At 43.5% G+C, this 17,109-nt stretch overlaps 1 protein-coding gene across 3 annotated transcripts in view; it reads left to right on the plus strand.

Annotated features, from left to right (window-relative positions):
* Positions 1-17,109, plus strand: part of TGFBR3 (transforming growth factor beta receptor 3) — a 224,956-nt gene that overhangs the window by 136,819 nt on the left and 71,028 nt on the right. For all 3 annotated transcript variants that reach the window (XM_023558416.2, XM_010598114.3, XM_023558415.2), the window contains exon 5: positions 12,630-12,813. In XM_023558416.2, the coding sequence (XP_023414184.2) occupies positions 12,630-12,813 (184 nt within the window). The remainder of the gene's footprint in view (positions 1-12,629; positions 12,814-17,109) is intronic.

The raw sequence follows: 17,109 nt of genomic DNA on the forward strand, positions 1-17,109 counted from the left end.
ATATTTCAGTTCTGTTCCAGTCATTTATGTAAGTTCTGTTTTTACTGGACTTGGGGTGCACAAAATACATCAAAGCATAATCTCCCTAATGCCTTTCTGTGTGGGGGTTGTTATAAGTTATAGGGCCAATCTGTATAGATCTTACTTAAACCTCATTTTTAGAGACATGCATATCGTACTTTATCATATGTCTCTCTCTTCTCTCCCCACTCCCAGGCTTGAGCAAGCAAATTCTTGGCATGGCAGGTGTTTCTGAAACATCAATGTGTTTTTCTTTGCTTTATTTGTTTTCCTTATTTTGCTGTTTCTATGTTCCTAAAAAGACAGCTCCAAAAAGAGATTTGTCTGTGTAGGAGTCAAGAAAAGGAATAGAAGTAGTAAAAGCTGGGTGTAGGAAGACAGAAAAGGGAGAGGAGCTGATCCTGATTGTGCAAGTGCTGAACTTCCACCAGTGCCAAAGCCATGTGACTGTGTGAAGCCGGGTGTGCGGGCAGAGCTGCCCCAAGGAGCTGTAACCTGAATAGCAGGCACTCATCCAACCGATAACTCAAGTTCCAAATGGACCTTGGCCAAGCTATAGGGTGTGTGTGTGTGTGTGTGTGAGAGAGAGAGAGAGAGATTGTAATTTCTGGAACACATTTTCCTCTGAGCTCTCCACAGGCTTTTCTTTATCATTGGGGACCTGTGACTTCTCTTATTTCACAAGGCCCGTTTCTTTCTTTTTAAATGTGCAAGAAAATGACTCCGTCTATGGTTTGACTTTACTCTCTCCCTCTTGGCTTTTTTCACCAGCATAGGGAAAGAGATTCTTGCTTGCTGTCCAAACAATCCCTTTTAAGTTTTTACAAATATTATTTAAAGTTTAAATAATATTTGTATCTGAGGCTTAGAGCAGTGGTCAAGTATGCATAGAAATCACAGGGCAGGAAGGGGACCAAGAGGGAAGGGTTGTAATGTAGTTTCCTGGAGCATATTAACCGCTCCCCCCCCCCCCCGCCACCACCACCCCGCCACCACCACCAGACACACACATGCACCGGAACCTGCATTTTAACATACTTCTGCTTGTAATACACTGATCTGAGGATCACATTTTGGTAAGCACTGGGTTTGAGATGTCTTCTTGACATTAATTTATGTTCTGAGACAAGACCAAGAAGCATCTGGGAGGATGGACACCATCAGTTCATAAACACATTCCTTCCATAAGGTCTGGAGAAAGATCTAGAGCACTGCTCTCTGATGGAAATATACTGCCAACCACATAAGTCATTTTAAATCTATTAGTGCATTTAAAAAAGTGAAAAGAAATAGGTGAAATTAATTTTAATGGTATGTTTTATTTAGCCCAGTATACTCAAAATGATATCATTTAAACCTATAATCAATATATAAGAATTATTAATGAGATATTTTACTTCAGTATGAAGTCTTTGAAAGCTGGGGTATATTTTCCATTTACCACACAGCTCATTTTAGACTAGTGACATTTCAAGTGTTCAGTTATGACATGTGGCTGGTGGCTACTGTATCGGACAGCATAGATCCAGAACAAGAAAGGCATTCCCAAGCCGCTGGCAGACACTGCTGATTGATCCTAACACTCTTTCCCATTTCCCCACCACTCCTGAATATGACCTCAGCATCTTTCTCAGCGCAGAACTTCAGGCAAGTGGTATCAATTAATTGGACTTCAAGGTTTGTTCATTCATTCATTCATTAAACACGTATTTATTGAGTGCTTATCTGTGCCTGGAGTCCTGGGGTGGTGCATATGGTTAATGTGCTCAGCTGCTAACCCAACGGTTGGTGTTTTGAGTGCACTCATAGGTGCCTCTAAAGAAAGACCTGGCAGCCTACTTCTGAAAAACCAGCCATTGAGAACCCCATGGAGCATAGTTCTCCTCTGACATGTATGAGATCACCATGAGTCACAATCGATTGGATGGCAATTGGTAACTGGTATTCTGTGCCCATCTAGATGCTTGAGATATATCTATGATCAAAGCAGACTAAGACCCCAGCCTTTGAAGGATCTTTGAAGAGATTTTAGGACATTTCGTTTGGGAGGAATAAGGATTGCTGGAATGGGAGCTGGACAGTTGGGTTGTTATTTTAGATAGGCCCCATTGAGAAGATAACATTTGAGTAGACTTGAAGGAGGTGAGGTGAAACTTAAGATAAAACTTAATTGCCACCCTTGATCTTAGAGTGGCCAGAATTTTCATCAGGACTGCTTATCTGGGAGCATTCTTTGTGGGGTAGGGGTCAAGGAGGCGGGAAGGTGGGGATTAGACTGGATGAGGCCTTACAGTGTGGCACTCTCCACGCTCCTTTCTTCCTCCTCACTGAAGACCAAACCAACTTGGAGGAGGCCCAGAGAGAGACTGTGATACAACTGCAGGGCCTCTGAGTCAGCTGATGTGCTGAGATAAGTGTTAAAATGAAGAACCTTGGTTCCAGAAAAATGGTGTCTGCATCTATCAGCTAGAATTTATTCACCTCACTCAGGCTTGGGAGATCAATCTGGAAGCTTCAGTGGATCTGATTAGGACCTTAAGAGTTAAAGCTTAAACGCAGGTGTGGAAACAAAAGTGCTGGTTGCCTCTTTTGCTTTTTTCATGCTCTTTTGGATGAGTGTGTTGAATCTGATCCAGAAAAAATAATAAACTTGGCGTTCGTTGCCTAGCCGTAAGTTCTTGTAATAAAACTCCCAGCACTGGCAGATAGAGTAATGTTTTGCTCTTGTTAAAAAAAGTCTGGTAGTATAACCAGAATTTAAAATACAAATGCCATGGTTGGTTCAAATAGGAAAGAGCATCCGGGAGAGGAGATGGCTCATGTGTGTCTCAGTGTCCCAGGACTTATTAGACAGTAAAGTGTCCTATGGTTGCCCCTTCAACAGACCCTTGCTAAGCATTGGGATTCTTAGAGTTCAGTGCCCCGTTCATTCCCACAGGAAGACATTTATCATGTCAGGGAATGTCAGAGAGTTGAGTTTTAATTAGCAAGCAGGAGGAAAGTTCAGTGGATGCTGGGGGAAGACATGGAACACCTAAGTATGTTTTAATAATTGGTTTTTAAATGGAGGTATAAGGTGAAAAATGAAATCATTAGCTTTAAAACCTGGCCAAAAGATCATTTCCTGGACAGCGAGAGATTTTGCTTGCGGGAATAAAGAAGTTATGGCATATCCTTCCCTGTAAGTAATAGGATTGAGCTTTCATTCAAGAAGCAATGACTGAGTCCTTGGTGTGTGCCAAGCACTGTGCTAGGTCCAGGAGACTCAAAATGAGGAAGGCACTTTCTTGGCTCTCAAGGTGTTGATGTCTGTCAGGTGAAAGCAGCAGGTATGCTGATAAATGACAGTTCATATGAGAGAGGGACTGGGCTAGAGGTGTGTACAAGGCACGGGTGGGCAGCTAGCTCCACCCTGAGGATAAAAAGGGATACTGGGAGGCTTCACAGAGAAGGTGATCCCTGTAGGGAGGCTGAGGAGCAGTGCACCAGGTCAGCAAGGGAGGGAAGAAGGTCCAGACAGGGAACGGGATGTGAAAAGGCCCGGCATGTGAAGCAGCATGATACATTCTGGAACTTAAGTGTGTCCAGATGGCTAGTCCTGGCTAAGTGGAGGGAATGGTGGAAAATGGAGCTGGGCAGAGGCCCCCTCCAGCTGTGTGCCACATTAAGATGCTTAGATTCTATCCTGCATTCTGCAGGACAGGTATGTTTAGAAAGATTGCCCAGGTGACAGCATGGACAAGGGATGGAGGAGACAGGACTGGGGGCTAAGAGTTGAGTAGGACATTCCCTGTAACAGTTCAGTTGTGACATTAAAAAACCAGTTGCCTTCAAGTCAGTTCTGACTCATGGTGACCCCATGGGTGTCAGAGTACAACTGCATCCCATAGAGTTTTCAATAGCTGACTTTCTCAGGAGTAAATCGCCAGACTTTTTTTCCAAGGTGCTTCTGGGTAGACTGGAACCTCTGACCTTTTGGTTGGCAGCCGAGTGCATTTACTGTTTGCACCACCTAGGGATTCCTCAGTTGTGACATAAGGCCAGCATGGCAAGGGCCCACAGATAAGGTAGAGTATGGGGAATGGAATAAATAGCTTTGGAAAGTTTCTGCCATCGTATCCAAATATAAAATTCTTGCCTCTAACATGCTGTTATGGATCAAATTTTGTCCCCCTAAAATATGTGTTGTAAATCCTAACCCCTATGCCTATGTATGTACCCCATCTGGGAATAGGGTCCTCTTTGTTAATGAGACCATATCAGCATGTCTTGAGGCCATTACTTTTGAGATATAAGAGAGCAGATTAGGCACAGAAGCAAGGAAGCACAGATGGGACAAGATAGATGTCACACTGCTACAGGAAATCACCAAGGAACCAAGGAATAGAGGCTAAAAACAGACAAGGACCTTCCCCCAGAGCTGAGAGAGAGAAAGCCTTCCCCTAGAGCTGGTGCCTTTTATTAAATGAAAACAAATTTTTGTTCTTTAAAGCCACCCTCTTATGGTCTTTCTGTTATAGCAGAACTAGACAACTAAGACACATTGTTTTTAAAAACAGTTCCACAGTCATTTATATAGTTATTTTCCTTGCAATAATGATTACAACCCATCCTTGTATTCGAGTATTATTTTCCCTCTATTTCTTATGCTTTTAGCTAGTCTCTTTACATTCTGTGTTTTTCCACAAACTTTAATCCAGGCCAGACTCTGATAAGGATACCATCCATGAAGATTCAGCAGGGATTAGAGCATAAACTGGTAGAGCAGAGGAATGGCTTAGACAGATAGTGCCTTTATTTCAGCAAAGTCCTTGGGTGGTGGAAACGGTTAACACGCTTGGCTGCTAACCAAAAGGATGGAGGTTTGAGTCCATCCAGAGGCTCCTCAGAAGAAAGGCCTGATGATTTACCTCTGAGAAATGAATTATTGAAAACCCTATAGAGCATATTTTGTTCTGACACATATGGGATTGCTGAGCTGGAATTGACTTAACAGTAACTGGTTTTTTATATTCGTTTATTTCAGCAAGGCTCTTAATGGGCTCTAGCATGATGCCCTTGTGGACAAGATGAGGTCATGTGGGCTGAAGACACTTCTGTAGGGTAGCTTTGCCATTGGTCTACAACCTTGTACCCCAGCAAGTACTGGTTAATGTGCTCAGGGTAGCATGAGAGTGTACCTTATAAGTCACTGACCCATCTTATTCAGCTTCCCAGGGATTTAGATGGCAGTGTAGAAGGCACGCATATGAAATTTGCATATATTTATACTTTACAGGATAAGGATTTTAAAATAGCCTCGACAGACTTGAAATACGGGTATAAAGAATAAATGTAAGACTTTGTACTTACATTAAGGAAAGGATGGAAGAGCCTTGGCTGGAAAATAAAGACCTGGAGATTTAGGTAACACCATTTCCATCACCACCTCCCTTGCATGAATCATCACCATTTCACACTTGGATTATTCCAGAAGTCTCCTGTTGGTCCTCTGTTCCTCATCCCTCTCACTCTGAACTCGATAAAGCGGCCACAGTGATCCTGCTAAAATATTCGTGAGAGGTTTTAATGAACCTTCAACGATGGCCCATATCACTCAGACTGAACATCACAGTCATGACAATGATCTTCAAGGCCCTGCTGTACCTGTGCATGCTGTCATTTCTCCTATAATCCCCATCACTCCCCGTGTGCCCACCATACTGCCTCCTTGCTCTTCCTTCTCCATTCCAGGCAAAGTCCTTCTCAGGCCCTTAAACTTGCTGCTGTCTTGACTGGGAATCCTCTTCTCCCTAACGTCTTCATGGCTTGCTCTCTTGTCTCCTTCAGGTCCTTAATTTCTTAGTGAGGCTCTCTCCACCGTATTATTTAGAAGTATAGTACCCCTCTTCTTTTCCCTTAGTTTATTTTTCTTCGTAGCACTCACTACCACTGTCTGTCAGTTTGTTGTGCTCTGGTGGCTTGCATGTTACTGTGCCACCTGGATTTCAAATTCCATCAGGGTCACCCGTGGTGACAGGTTTCAGTGGAGCTTCCAGACTAAGGCAGCCTAGGAAGAAAGGCCTAGCAATCTACTTCTGAAAATTAGCCAATGAAAATCTTATGGATCACAACAGAACATTGCTCACCTTGCTTGCTTTGGACACGTGATCAGGGGGAATTATTTGCTGTAGGAGGTCATCGTGTCTGGTGAAGTAGAGGGCCAGTAGGGGCAAGAGAGACCCTTGGTGAGATGGATTGACACAATAACCAACATTTGACTTGAACATGCAGGTGATTGTGAGAATGACGTAGCACCAGACAGCATTTTGTTCTGGTGTACATAAGGTCACCATGAATTGAAGAAGCCGTCCGCCTGCCTGTCCGCCCGCCCGTCCACCCACCCGTCCGTCCGTGCATCCATCCATCCAAATTTATTTTGTTCCTCTGTCTCCCATACTACACTCTAAGCCCCACAAGGATAGGGTATCCTGTCTGTTGTGTTCTCTGCTGTATCCCTAAAACAGTTCCTAACACAGAGTAGGCACGTACTCAGTGAGTATTTGTTGGATGTATGTTTAAGGTGTTGGATGTATATTTAAAGTGTATGTTAATGAAGATGCAATCATAGCAAGATTCAGGTGATCTAAAAGCTAATGAGGTCTTGAGTCGTGCAACCTCCATATCAGTGGTGGTAACACACCCATAAAGGTACACTTGTCAGACCACACCTGGAAACCGCAAGTCTTGTGGTGGACACCATGCTTCAGAGGCCACGTTGGCTAGGACCTCACACCTACTGTGTCTGAGGAGGAGTTGGGGATGTTGCCCTGAGTTGGGGATGTTACTTTATTAGGGTCAGGGTAGCATCTTCAAACATTATCTTATCTCTTAGAAGAAGGAGGAAGGGATTCTTTGGTGTGGAAGGCACAGCTAAGACTAGTGGATGGAAGACAAATCTTCCAGATAGAAAGTAAGAACAGAAATCTGTCTTGGGAGCTAATAATGAGGTCTTTCTGGAAGGTTTAAGCTGAGGCCAGCTGTGACCAGGAGCCAGAAGTCTCATGTTCTGGTCTGTCCAGTGCTGATTCTCTGACCTTGAATAGGCCATTAACCTCTTTGAGGTTTTATCCTCTTGACTGTAGAAATCGTAGTAACTTACCTCACAGGTGTCTTGAGGACCAAATGGAAATAACATCTGAACTCTGTGGGGGTAGGAGGGAGGTCTTCGTCAGGCATCCAGCTGTGTCAGAATGGGAGAGCAGGTGGTCCTGAGGAGAGTGCTGAGTAACCCCTCGCTGAAGCAGAAAATTTCCACTGACCTGCAGTTGGGACATTTCACTGCTCCTGGCAGCTTTGCTTTCTTCTTATTGGAATGCGCCTGAGGAGTGGCAGTTAACTCTGTTTCCAAATTCCTGAGTCCTGAGCGTGTGGACCGTGCTGCTGGCCTGGGAATGGATGGGCTTGAGCCAGGTTGACGGTGCGTGGAGAAAATAGCTGGGAGTTGCCTCCTTTCAAAGAATCAGCTATACTACAGGGTTGCTTTGTAATAATTTCAGGATAGATTCCAAAGGTGCTCCCTATTTCTTCTCTTATTTACACCATTCACTTCCTTGTCTCTGGTGTGCACAGTATGATCTACCTCACTTTCCACTCTGAAGAGATATACTCTATGCATACAAAAAAAAGAAAAAAACAACAAGCCCGTTACTGTCGAGTCAATTCCGACTTATAGTGACCCTGCAGGACAGAGTAGAACTGTCCCATAGGGTTTCCAAGGAATGGATGGTGGGTTCTAACTGCTGACCTTTTGGTTAGCAGCCAGGCTCTTAACAACTGTGACTCTATGCATAGTAAATTTAAAAACCCAATTGTTTTATTTTACGGCTGAAACTTGAATGAGGCTCCAAAGATACTTACCTGAACATTAAAAGCTGTGCAGGCAGTGGACTGTCATGGGTTTTTTTGTGACAGGCTTGATAAAAATGACTGTTTAGTACAAGTGCTTTTCAGTGAAAAGAAGATTTGACTACAGTGCAAAAGTCAGAAATCCAGATCAACATTGTTTGCAGGTGAGTGTTGACGAATAGTTAAGCCTTGGCGGAATTATACATAGGTGGGTATGGTTGTTTGGCAAGTAAATGGCTCAGGAGCTTTTTGTGACGCAGATGATGTCAAAACAGTGTAGGCCAAATGTTCCCCACTGGTCTTGCTTATAACTGACAGTAGGACATTTAGAAATTACTATATTTGATAGTACTTTGTAGTGCTTGATACGTATAGTAGGTGTTATGGATTGAATCGTGTCCCCCCAAAATATGTGTCAACTTGGCCAGGCCATGATTCCCGTATTGTGTGATTATCTACCATTTTGTCATCTGATGTGGTTTTCCTATGTGTTATACATCCTACCTCTATGATGTCAGTGAGGTGGGAGGAGTGGCAGTTTTGTTAATGAGGACTCAATCTACAAGATTAGGTTGTATTTTAAGTCAATCTCTTTTGAGATACAAAAGAAAGAAGCTAGCAGAGAGACATGGGGACTTCTCGTACCACCAAGAAAGCAGCATCGGGAACAGAGCGCATACTTTGGACCTGGGGTCCCTTCGCCTGAGAAGCTCCTAGACCAGGGGAAGACTGATGACAAGGACCTTCCCCTAGAGCTGACAGAGAGAGAAAGCCTTCCCCTGGAGCTGGTGCCTTGAATTTGGACTTCTGGCCTACTAGACTGTGAGAGAATAAATTTCTCTTTGTTAAAGCCATCCACTTGTGGTATTTCTGTTATAGCAGCACTGGATAACTAGGGCAACAGGTATACAATAGGTGGTAACCATTGCTAGTGGTCACAGTTCATGCCTAGTTTATTGATGATCACTTCTAGGCTTTCCAAGGCAAAACACGTTAGAAAGATTCTCTTAATCTTTATTAAGCACTAAATTGTCCAGTTTCTAGTATAGAAAGTACTGTCAATTTGGGACCCAAATTGGGAATCCAGTGCATATTTGAGTGGTAGGAACATTCAGAAGGAGCCCTGGTAGTGTAGCGATTAAGTGTTTGGCTGCTAACTGAAAGGTCAGCAGTTTGAACCCACCGGCCACTTTGAGGGACAAAGATGCGACAGCCAGCTTCCGTGAAGATTACAGCTTTAGAAACCCTGTGGGCAGTTCTACTCTGTCCTAAAGGGTTGGAACTGACTTGATGGCCATGGATTTTTGGTTTAGGAACATTCAGTCAGTCTAAAGTGCAGAGAAGGGTTTTTTAATCCTCAGCACTATTACCATTTTTGGAGTCCCTGGGTGGTACAAATGGCTAACACACTCTGCTGTGAACAGAAAGGTTGGAGGTTTGAGTCCACCCAGTAGTGCCAGGAATAAAAGGCCTGTCAATCTACTTCCTGAAAATCAGTCATTGAAAACCCTATGTCATAGTTCTACTCTTAATACCTGTGGGGATCGCCATGAGTTGGAGTCAACTCAGTGGCAACTGGTATTAACATTTTAGCTTGGATAATTCTTTGTTGCGGGGGGTGTCCTGTGCATTGTAGGATGTTTCATAGAATCCCTAGCCTCTACCCACTAGATGTCAGCAGCATCACCTTCCCAGTTATGACAAAAATGTCTCCAGACATTGTAAATGTCCCCTGGGGGGGCAAAATTGCCCCTGATTGAGAACCACTGTTGTAGAAGAAGCTGCTAGGTGCCCCACTGGGCCTGTCCTACAACAGTGCTTTTTAAACTATGAATTACTCAGTACCAGTTAGGGCAGTGGTTCTCAGCTATGGTAGAACATTGTAATCACCCAGGTAACTTTAAAAAAATACTGATGGCCGGCCACCTAAGATACAACCATTAGTTTTTACTTGTCTGGCACAAAAGAGAATGAAGGAAAGCAAAGACTCAAAGAAGAAACTAGTCCACAGGACTAATAGCACATATGAACCATGTCTTTTCTAACCTGAGACCTGAAGAACTAGATGGTGTCTGGCAGCTGCTACCAACAGTTCTGACCAGGAACACGATAGAAGGCCTCAGGTAGAATGGGAGAAGAATGTAAAACAAACTCAAATTCTTAAAAATGGCCAGACCTACTGGACTGATAGAGACTAGAGGAACTCTCAAGATTATTACTCTCAGATGCCCTTTGAACTTGGTACTGAAGCTACTCCTGGAGGTCAGCTTTTAGCCAAATAATAGATTGACTTATAAAATAAGCAATAATCACTTGTGAGTAATGTGCTCCCTTAAACAGTCAACTATGTTAGACCAAATAGTCGACATTTATTCAGAAGCAAAGATGAGAAGGCAGAGAGGGGAAGAGAAGCTAGATCAATGGAAACAGAACAAACAGAACGGAAATATTGAGAATGCTGACACTTTGTGAAAATTGTAACCAATGTCAAGGAACAATTTGTATAAAAATTATTCAATGGAAATCCAATTTGCCATGTAAACTTTCACCTAAAACACCATAAAGTATTAAAACAAAAAACTGATGCCTGGGCCCCACCCAGATATACTTTTTGGTCTCATCTGGGGTTTGGTCTGGGCATCAGGAGATACAGAAGCTGTTCAAGTTTTCAGCCAAGATGGAGAACCCCAGCATTAGTGGGTCATGGAATCAATTAAGTGGAGCACTTCTTTATCATCATTTACAAAACATGTGCACAGGTCGTCCTCAGTTTACGACAGGGTCCTGTTCTGATGACTCCACCTTAAGTCGGTTCTGATGTAAGTTGAATACCTTCTTTTTTTTAGTTTTTGTTATTATTGTTTTTGGCAGTTGGAAACATTACATATAAACTTACAGATGTATTTTCATATATACATAAAAAATACACAAATCATAAAAATTTATTCCAACAATGAAGAAGAGCTGGATGACATTGGCGTTCTGTTGGTTGCAGTAATGACACCACTTGTGGAAGGTTCTGGATCATCTGGATTATCCCTGGGAATGGGGATGGTGTTTCTAAGCAGAAGATTAATGAGAGTTGTCTGTACGGCCCTTTTTTTTTTTCTTCATATATTTCGGAGTAACATCTTAACTGCATCCCAAATCTGCCTATTGACTTTAGAAAAACGGTCAGCGTTTGGGTTCACGATTTCAAGCAACTGAAGCCTTTGATTTAGTTTAGAAAATCTATAAATCTGTACAGCAGTGTTTTGACCAGTAAATCATAAAATTGAGCATCTGCAAGTGAACACCTGAGAATGATAACATCAGCAAATTATGCACTGCAACGTTGTATATGGTACTTATTAGTAATGATAAGATGTACAAAAAAACAAAAATGGATGGTCGTAAGTATAGTTCATGGTAACTCAAATAGGTCTTAAGATGGGGACTACCTGTGTATGTAATTGAATAGAAAACAATGCCTAGCGCAATAGTTGGGTTAAGTACTATTTTATATGTGTTAAGATACAGTGTTTGAAAACACTGCTATAAGGGATAGAAGGAAACCATAAGCAAAATCCCTGCTGTCAACCTGCTTTTTGGTCTGGCTATTTATAACCTTTTCAGAAGCTGCTTGCCTTTTGCTAAGGATAAGTAGCTAATGTGGGAATTTGTGAGCCTTTTTGCCCACATTTTGAGGTTTCACTCTGACATTGATAAAAATCACTTTTTTGTAGATGCTAGCCAATAAAGATGACATGGAGATTTTCAGCAGCACCTGATTTTCTTTGTGTATGTTAATTACATGTACTGTCATATACTAGGTCAGCATTGGTCTAAATACATTCTGCAAGAATGTGGGGCTTGCATAAATCATCCCGAAAGTTTTATTAGGATCAGCTTAACATTCTCTTGACTTCATTATCTGTGGGAATTTGGGGGTCTTAAAAAATAAACTGTTATACACATTCATCTCCCCGCTATGAAAATAGTGTAATCTGGTAGAAGACTGGCAACCTCTGGCTATAATTTTTATCTCAGTGTTCAGGAGAACACAACCGGAGGGGACTCTTGATGTGTCCCCATTGGGGTGACTCTGTTGGCAGATATTGCAGCTGTGGAAGGCCCAGTAGTCAAGTTCAGATGCTCACAGGACTTATTCCAAGCCCATGAGGACACTCACCAAGGCTTCTCGTTTGACTTGGAACACATTACTTAGAAGGTTGTCTTTCAATTTAAATATCTAGAAAGTGGCCATGATAAAGTTTATGATTACTTATGGTGCACTCTGCTGCAGTCAGTCATCACGACGTTCTTTAAAAATTCAAAGAGACTGGAAATGAAACAACCAGAACAGAAATAATGAGAATATTCATACATTGTGAAGAATGTAACCAATGTCACTGAACAACTTGTGTAGAAATTGTTGAATGGGAACCTAAACTGTAGTGTAAGCCTTCACTGGAAACACAGCAAAATATTGTATATTAAAAAAATTTTTTTTTCAAAGATACATCTTGTGTCATTGGTAGTTTTGCCATTTCCTGGGAGAACTAGGCTTAGAAGTTTTTCTTGAATCAGCTGCTAATAGAAAGATGATTTACCCATGTAACAAAGAAAAGAGGACTGATTGACAAATACCCATTAGTTATCTGATGAAGGGCTTTCTCTCTAATTATCATTCAGCTCTGGGTCACTGCACCACGTTAAATATGCAATTGTGTTTCTTCTAGGTGTCTAAGGGTTCCGTGGTCCACTTTTCATCGGGAAACTTCTCCTTGTCAGCAGAAACAGAAGAAAGGAGCTTCCCCCATGGAAATGAACATCTGTTAAATTGGGCCCAAAAGGAGTATGGAGCAGTCACTTCATTCACTGAACTCAAGATAGCAAGAAACATTTATATTAAAGTGGGGGAAGGTAAGTTTTATGTGGTTTCAGTTAATGACTGATTTACTACAGTCAATTGTTTTCTTTTCCAAGGCCAGGTGGTTAGGGTAAGGAATCATAGAATTACAGAATGTTAGAGTTGGCAGGGACCTGAGGGATCGTTTGGGCCTGCCCCACCCCCCTTGTGTCCTCTCCTCCCTCCCTCGGCCCCTCTGAGGAAACAAGCCTGGTGGTAGTAAGTGAGAAATGGGGAGTAGTGTGGTTGAGAGGGGTCCCTGGGTGGTGCAAACAGTTTGGTGCCCAACTAATAGCTGAGAGGTTGTCTGTTTGAACCCACCCAGAGACGCCTTGGAAGACGGGCCTGACGGTCTGCAGCGGAAAGGTCACAGCCCTGAAAAGTGTGGTGTGTGGAGCTGTTTCAGTAGAGCCTTTGCCCTGCACGCATGGGGTCACTGTGAGTTAGCGTTGACTAAGTGGCAACTAACAAAACAACATGGCTGAGAGAGGAGGAGTTTGTTGTGTAGGCTCTAGAAGACATCCATGCAAGTAGAAGTCAGAAGTGAGTGGAGGGAAAGTAGCTGAGGACAGGGAGGAGGTGATAAAGGAATAAAGGAGGGCTTGGCAGGATGGACCAACGACTAGGGCTTCCTCTTGCCCGTTATTTTGCAAGCATTTGAAGCCAATGTCAGTTTATGGTCTCAGGACATCAGTTACATTTTAGGTAGTAGCTGAGTAAAATTGTTTATATGTTTAACAGTAATGCCTGTTCCGAGAACAAATTATTGGAGAAAGAAACTGTATGACCTTGATAAGAGATGCCCATTTTAATTTCCTTTTGCCTTCTGTGTACATGTCTACTCGTTGCTTGTCAAGTTGATTCTGACTTCTAGCAACTGTATAGGACAGGGTAGAACTGCCCCATATGGTTTTCAAAGAGCAGCTGGTGGATTCGAACTGCCAACCTTTTGGTTAGCAGCTGAGTTCTTAACCATTGTACCACCAGGGCTCCTTTGCCTTATCCAAAAACAAACCCATTGCCTTCAAGTCAATTCTGATTCATAGGAACCGTATAGGACAGAGTAGAACTGCCCCATAGGGTTTCCAAGGAGTGGCTGGTAGATTCGAACTGCTGACCTTTTGGTTAGCAGCCAAGCTTTTAACCACTGCACCGCCAGGGCTCCCTTTTTGCCTTATAAAAAAAAATAGAGGGATAGAAATATCCAGTACCTCAATTTTGAAAGCCTATTATTTAAATTTTTTTTTTTTTTTTAATCTTTAGTTGAGTATTTTTGGAACTCCCATACTGTACTATGAAATAATAACTCTTGTGAATGGGCCCTGTTAGAATCAGGGGATTGTGTGAAAAATGTGTTTTGGTGTCCAGCTGCTTTCTGCTGAATTCTACAGCAGTTGTCACTGCCGCCACAGAGTAGCAGGTAGGGCAGGTTACGGAGAGATTGTTTTCTACATTTTCTGGGATCTGGCTGCTTCAACGTGTCCGTGAGACATATGCAGGAAAAGTGGACACTGGCGTTGGCGTGTGTGCTACATGCAGAGGCCACGTCAGGTGCGCTCACATGCACCCCACTTAACCCCACCTCTAATCCTAAGAGGAAGACATCATTTTTGCCACTTTACAGAGCAGCCAATGGAGGTTAAGTGCACTTAGTAATGCACTCAAATCTGCATTACTAGTAGGTAGCAAAGCTGGGACTCACACCCTGGCTTCCTAATTCTTGAGTCTAATGCTTATTGCCTACTGCTATGTTTTAAGCCTTAGCCAAAAAAACATAACCTAAAAATGAAGGTGGACTGCCTGGATAGAAAGACTGGTTTAGGTTTGGTGGTTAGGAGGCGTTTTAGATGAAAGCTGGGTTAGAGAAGTGTAAGTTTGTCACTAAACTTTCTTGGTACTCAGGCAGCTAAAAATAAAGGTCAGGTTGCATTGAGGAAAATGAAGAATGTATAATAAAGTTCTAAGCCTTGGCCAGTGGTCTGCATGTCTGAAGCAGAATTCTAGCAGCATGAAAGAATGTTGACTACTCCTTGGAATTTTTAGAGTAAGAAAGTTTGTTATAACAGCATTTAGGATGTTGGGCTTTAGTCTCTTGACAGTGCTTGTGCTTCTATGTACAGCAGTCACCTGTGCCCGAGAATGAAGGGTTAAGTACTTCCCCAAGCCCGCACACTAGGTCAGGGAAGAGTACCTAAAGAACTAGATAACCTCCTTGGTAACACATTTACTGGTTACTGTCGAGTTGATTCTGACTCATGTTGACCCTATGCGTGTAACAGTAAAACTGTTCCACAGGGGTTTCAATGGCTGATTTTTCTAATCACCAGGCCTTTCTTCCAAGTGCCTCTGGTGGAATTGAACTTCCAACCTTTCTGTCAGTGCTGAGCACATTAACTGTTTGCATCACCTAGGGACTCCTGGTAACACCTTTGGAGCCCCTGGAACTTGACTCCAGCCACCAGTTGTATGTAAGTCACTGGCTCATATCATGGAGCGGGAAAGCGAGGTTCCTTTGTGGGGGGGGTGGTCAGCAGGCTGCAAGGTGATGTTGCTTATCACCATGGGCCACACTCCACTCATCAAGCTTCATCAGCTGGCTTCCAAGAGCCTGGCCCGTCTCTTCTTTTCCTTTTGCCCAGGGACCCAAGGCCATGAGCCTTCTCACCTCTAACCCAGTGGTTCTCAAAGTGTGCTCCCTGCTCTAGCAGCAGCAGCATCACCTGGGAACTTGTTAGAAATGCCAGTGCCCACACTGACTGAGTCAAAAATTTTGGGAGTGGGGCGCAGCAGTCATGTTTTAATGACCCCTACAGCTGATGCTTGCTCAAGTTTGAGAACCTCTGCCCTTCTCTCCATACCTATAGTGGAAGAATTGAGGAGACCTGGGTTCTCATTGCAGCTGGTCTTGCTAACTGTGAGGCTTCAAGCAACGCTCTTATTTACCACCAGAGCCTCAGTTCCACCGCTGAGAAACAAGGAGTTTACATTACCCTCCAGGCTCATTCCTGCTTTCAGGGTATATAATTCTGGGTCTCAAAGTCATTTGTCAAACCTTTCCTAAAATACAAATAAGCACATGACTTTCTTTTCCCCCAACTTGCCAGGTTTCTACCCGGGGATTCCCCTTTGTGGTTTTCCTTTCTGTTTGGCACTTGGTGTCAGTTTCGATGCCAGGTATTTGGGGGAGGGGGGAACCACACACAACAAAAACGATCAGCTCATTCACCTTGGTGACAATGGCATCTGGGACTTGAGCCCTTAATAACAGCAACTTTTGAACAATTAAACCTTTCCTAATGGCTTATGAGGGTCACAAGATGGGTGGATTTTTGTTGTCTCAAGTGTTGCATTATGGTTCATTAATTCCAGAAACCTATACCTAACCTATGCCTACTACACGCCAGATGCAAACCAACCACACCTAGGAGCTGGATATACAGGAGAGAGTTCCAGGAAGGTCCTAGTCTCTTGAGTTCCAGACTGGGTGTCCTTGGCCCACATGCTCCTCCCATTCTTGGTTTACTTTCAGCCCTGCAGTCCTAACATCATTTTCCATCCTGTGATCTGGGGGAGGTATCCGCAGGCTGCAGCCACAGGGTATGCATACCTCATCTGCTCATCTGGCAAAACCCTTAGCAGATGTGGAGGGGAGGCTGCTCCAGCCAGCAGCCTGAGCCAGCAGGGCCCTGGGCTCTTCTCTCTGAGGAGGTCTCTAAAGAAGAATCCAGAGTACAGAGCCAACGCTGTCTTGCAATGAGCCTACAAGCAGGGGCCTTTTGAGCTGCTATGGCCCCCTCTGTTCTGGGGCAGGGATGGGGGTGCCACGGTGCTCGGGTGTTGCCGTGAGTGCTGTGGCTGTCAGCAGAAGGCATGCTGCACAAGTCAGGGGAGCAGTTTCAACCCAACCCTGGGACCTCCTGGGCTGATTCCTTACCCCGGAGTGAGACTTGCATGTGCATTTGAACCCTGGCAGCCTGTCCATTATATGAATAAGGCAGATGTGTATTTTATTAAAATGGTAGGGCTCTGATAAATTACTGCTTCTGAAAAAAGCTTGCTACACCTAGATCTTCCTTGACACTTGTCCCAGCTGTCACACGGCCAGCAGTTTCTTTCAAGTTCTGCTTAAACATTTAAGGCACTGGATGGAAATCCCATCAACCACAGTGCTGTGTAAATGGCATGTGTCGTTGGGGGAGTGTCTTCAAAATCGACACTTGTATCACTTTCTGGGTGGAGGTGGTGAAGCAGCCTTTACCACAGTGAGGTGTTGTTTGTGAAAACACCTTGCAGACTGTAAAAGGCCTTGT

Source organism: Loxodonta africana, chromosome 3 (genome assembly GCF_030014295.1).
Source record: "Loxodonta africana isolate mLoxAfr1 chromosome 3, mLoxAfr1.hap2, whole genome shotgun sequence".
Taxonomy (NCBI): domain Eukaryota; kingdom Metazoa; phylum Chordata; class Mammalia; order Proboscidea; family Elephantidae; genus Loxodonta; species Loxodonta africana.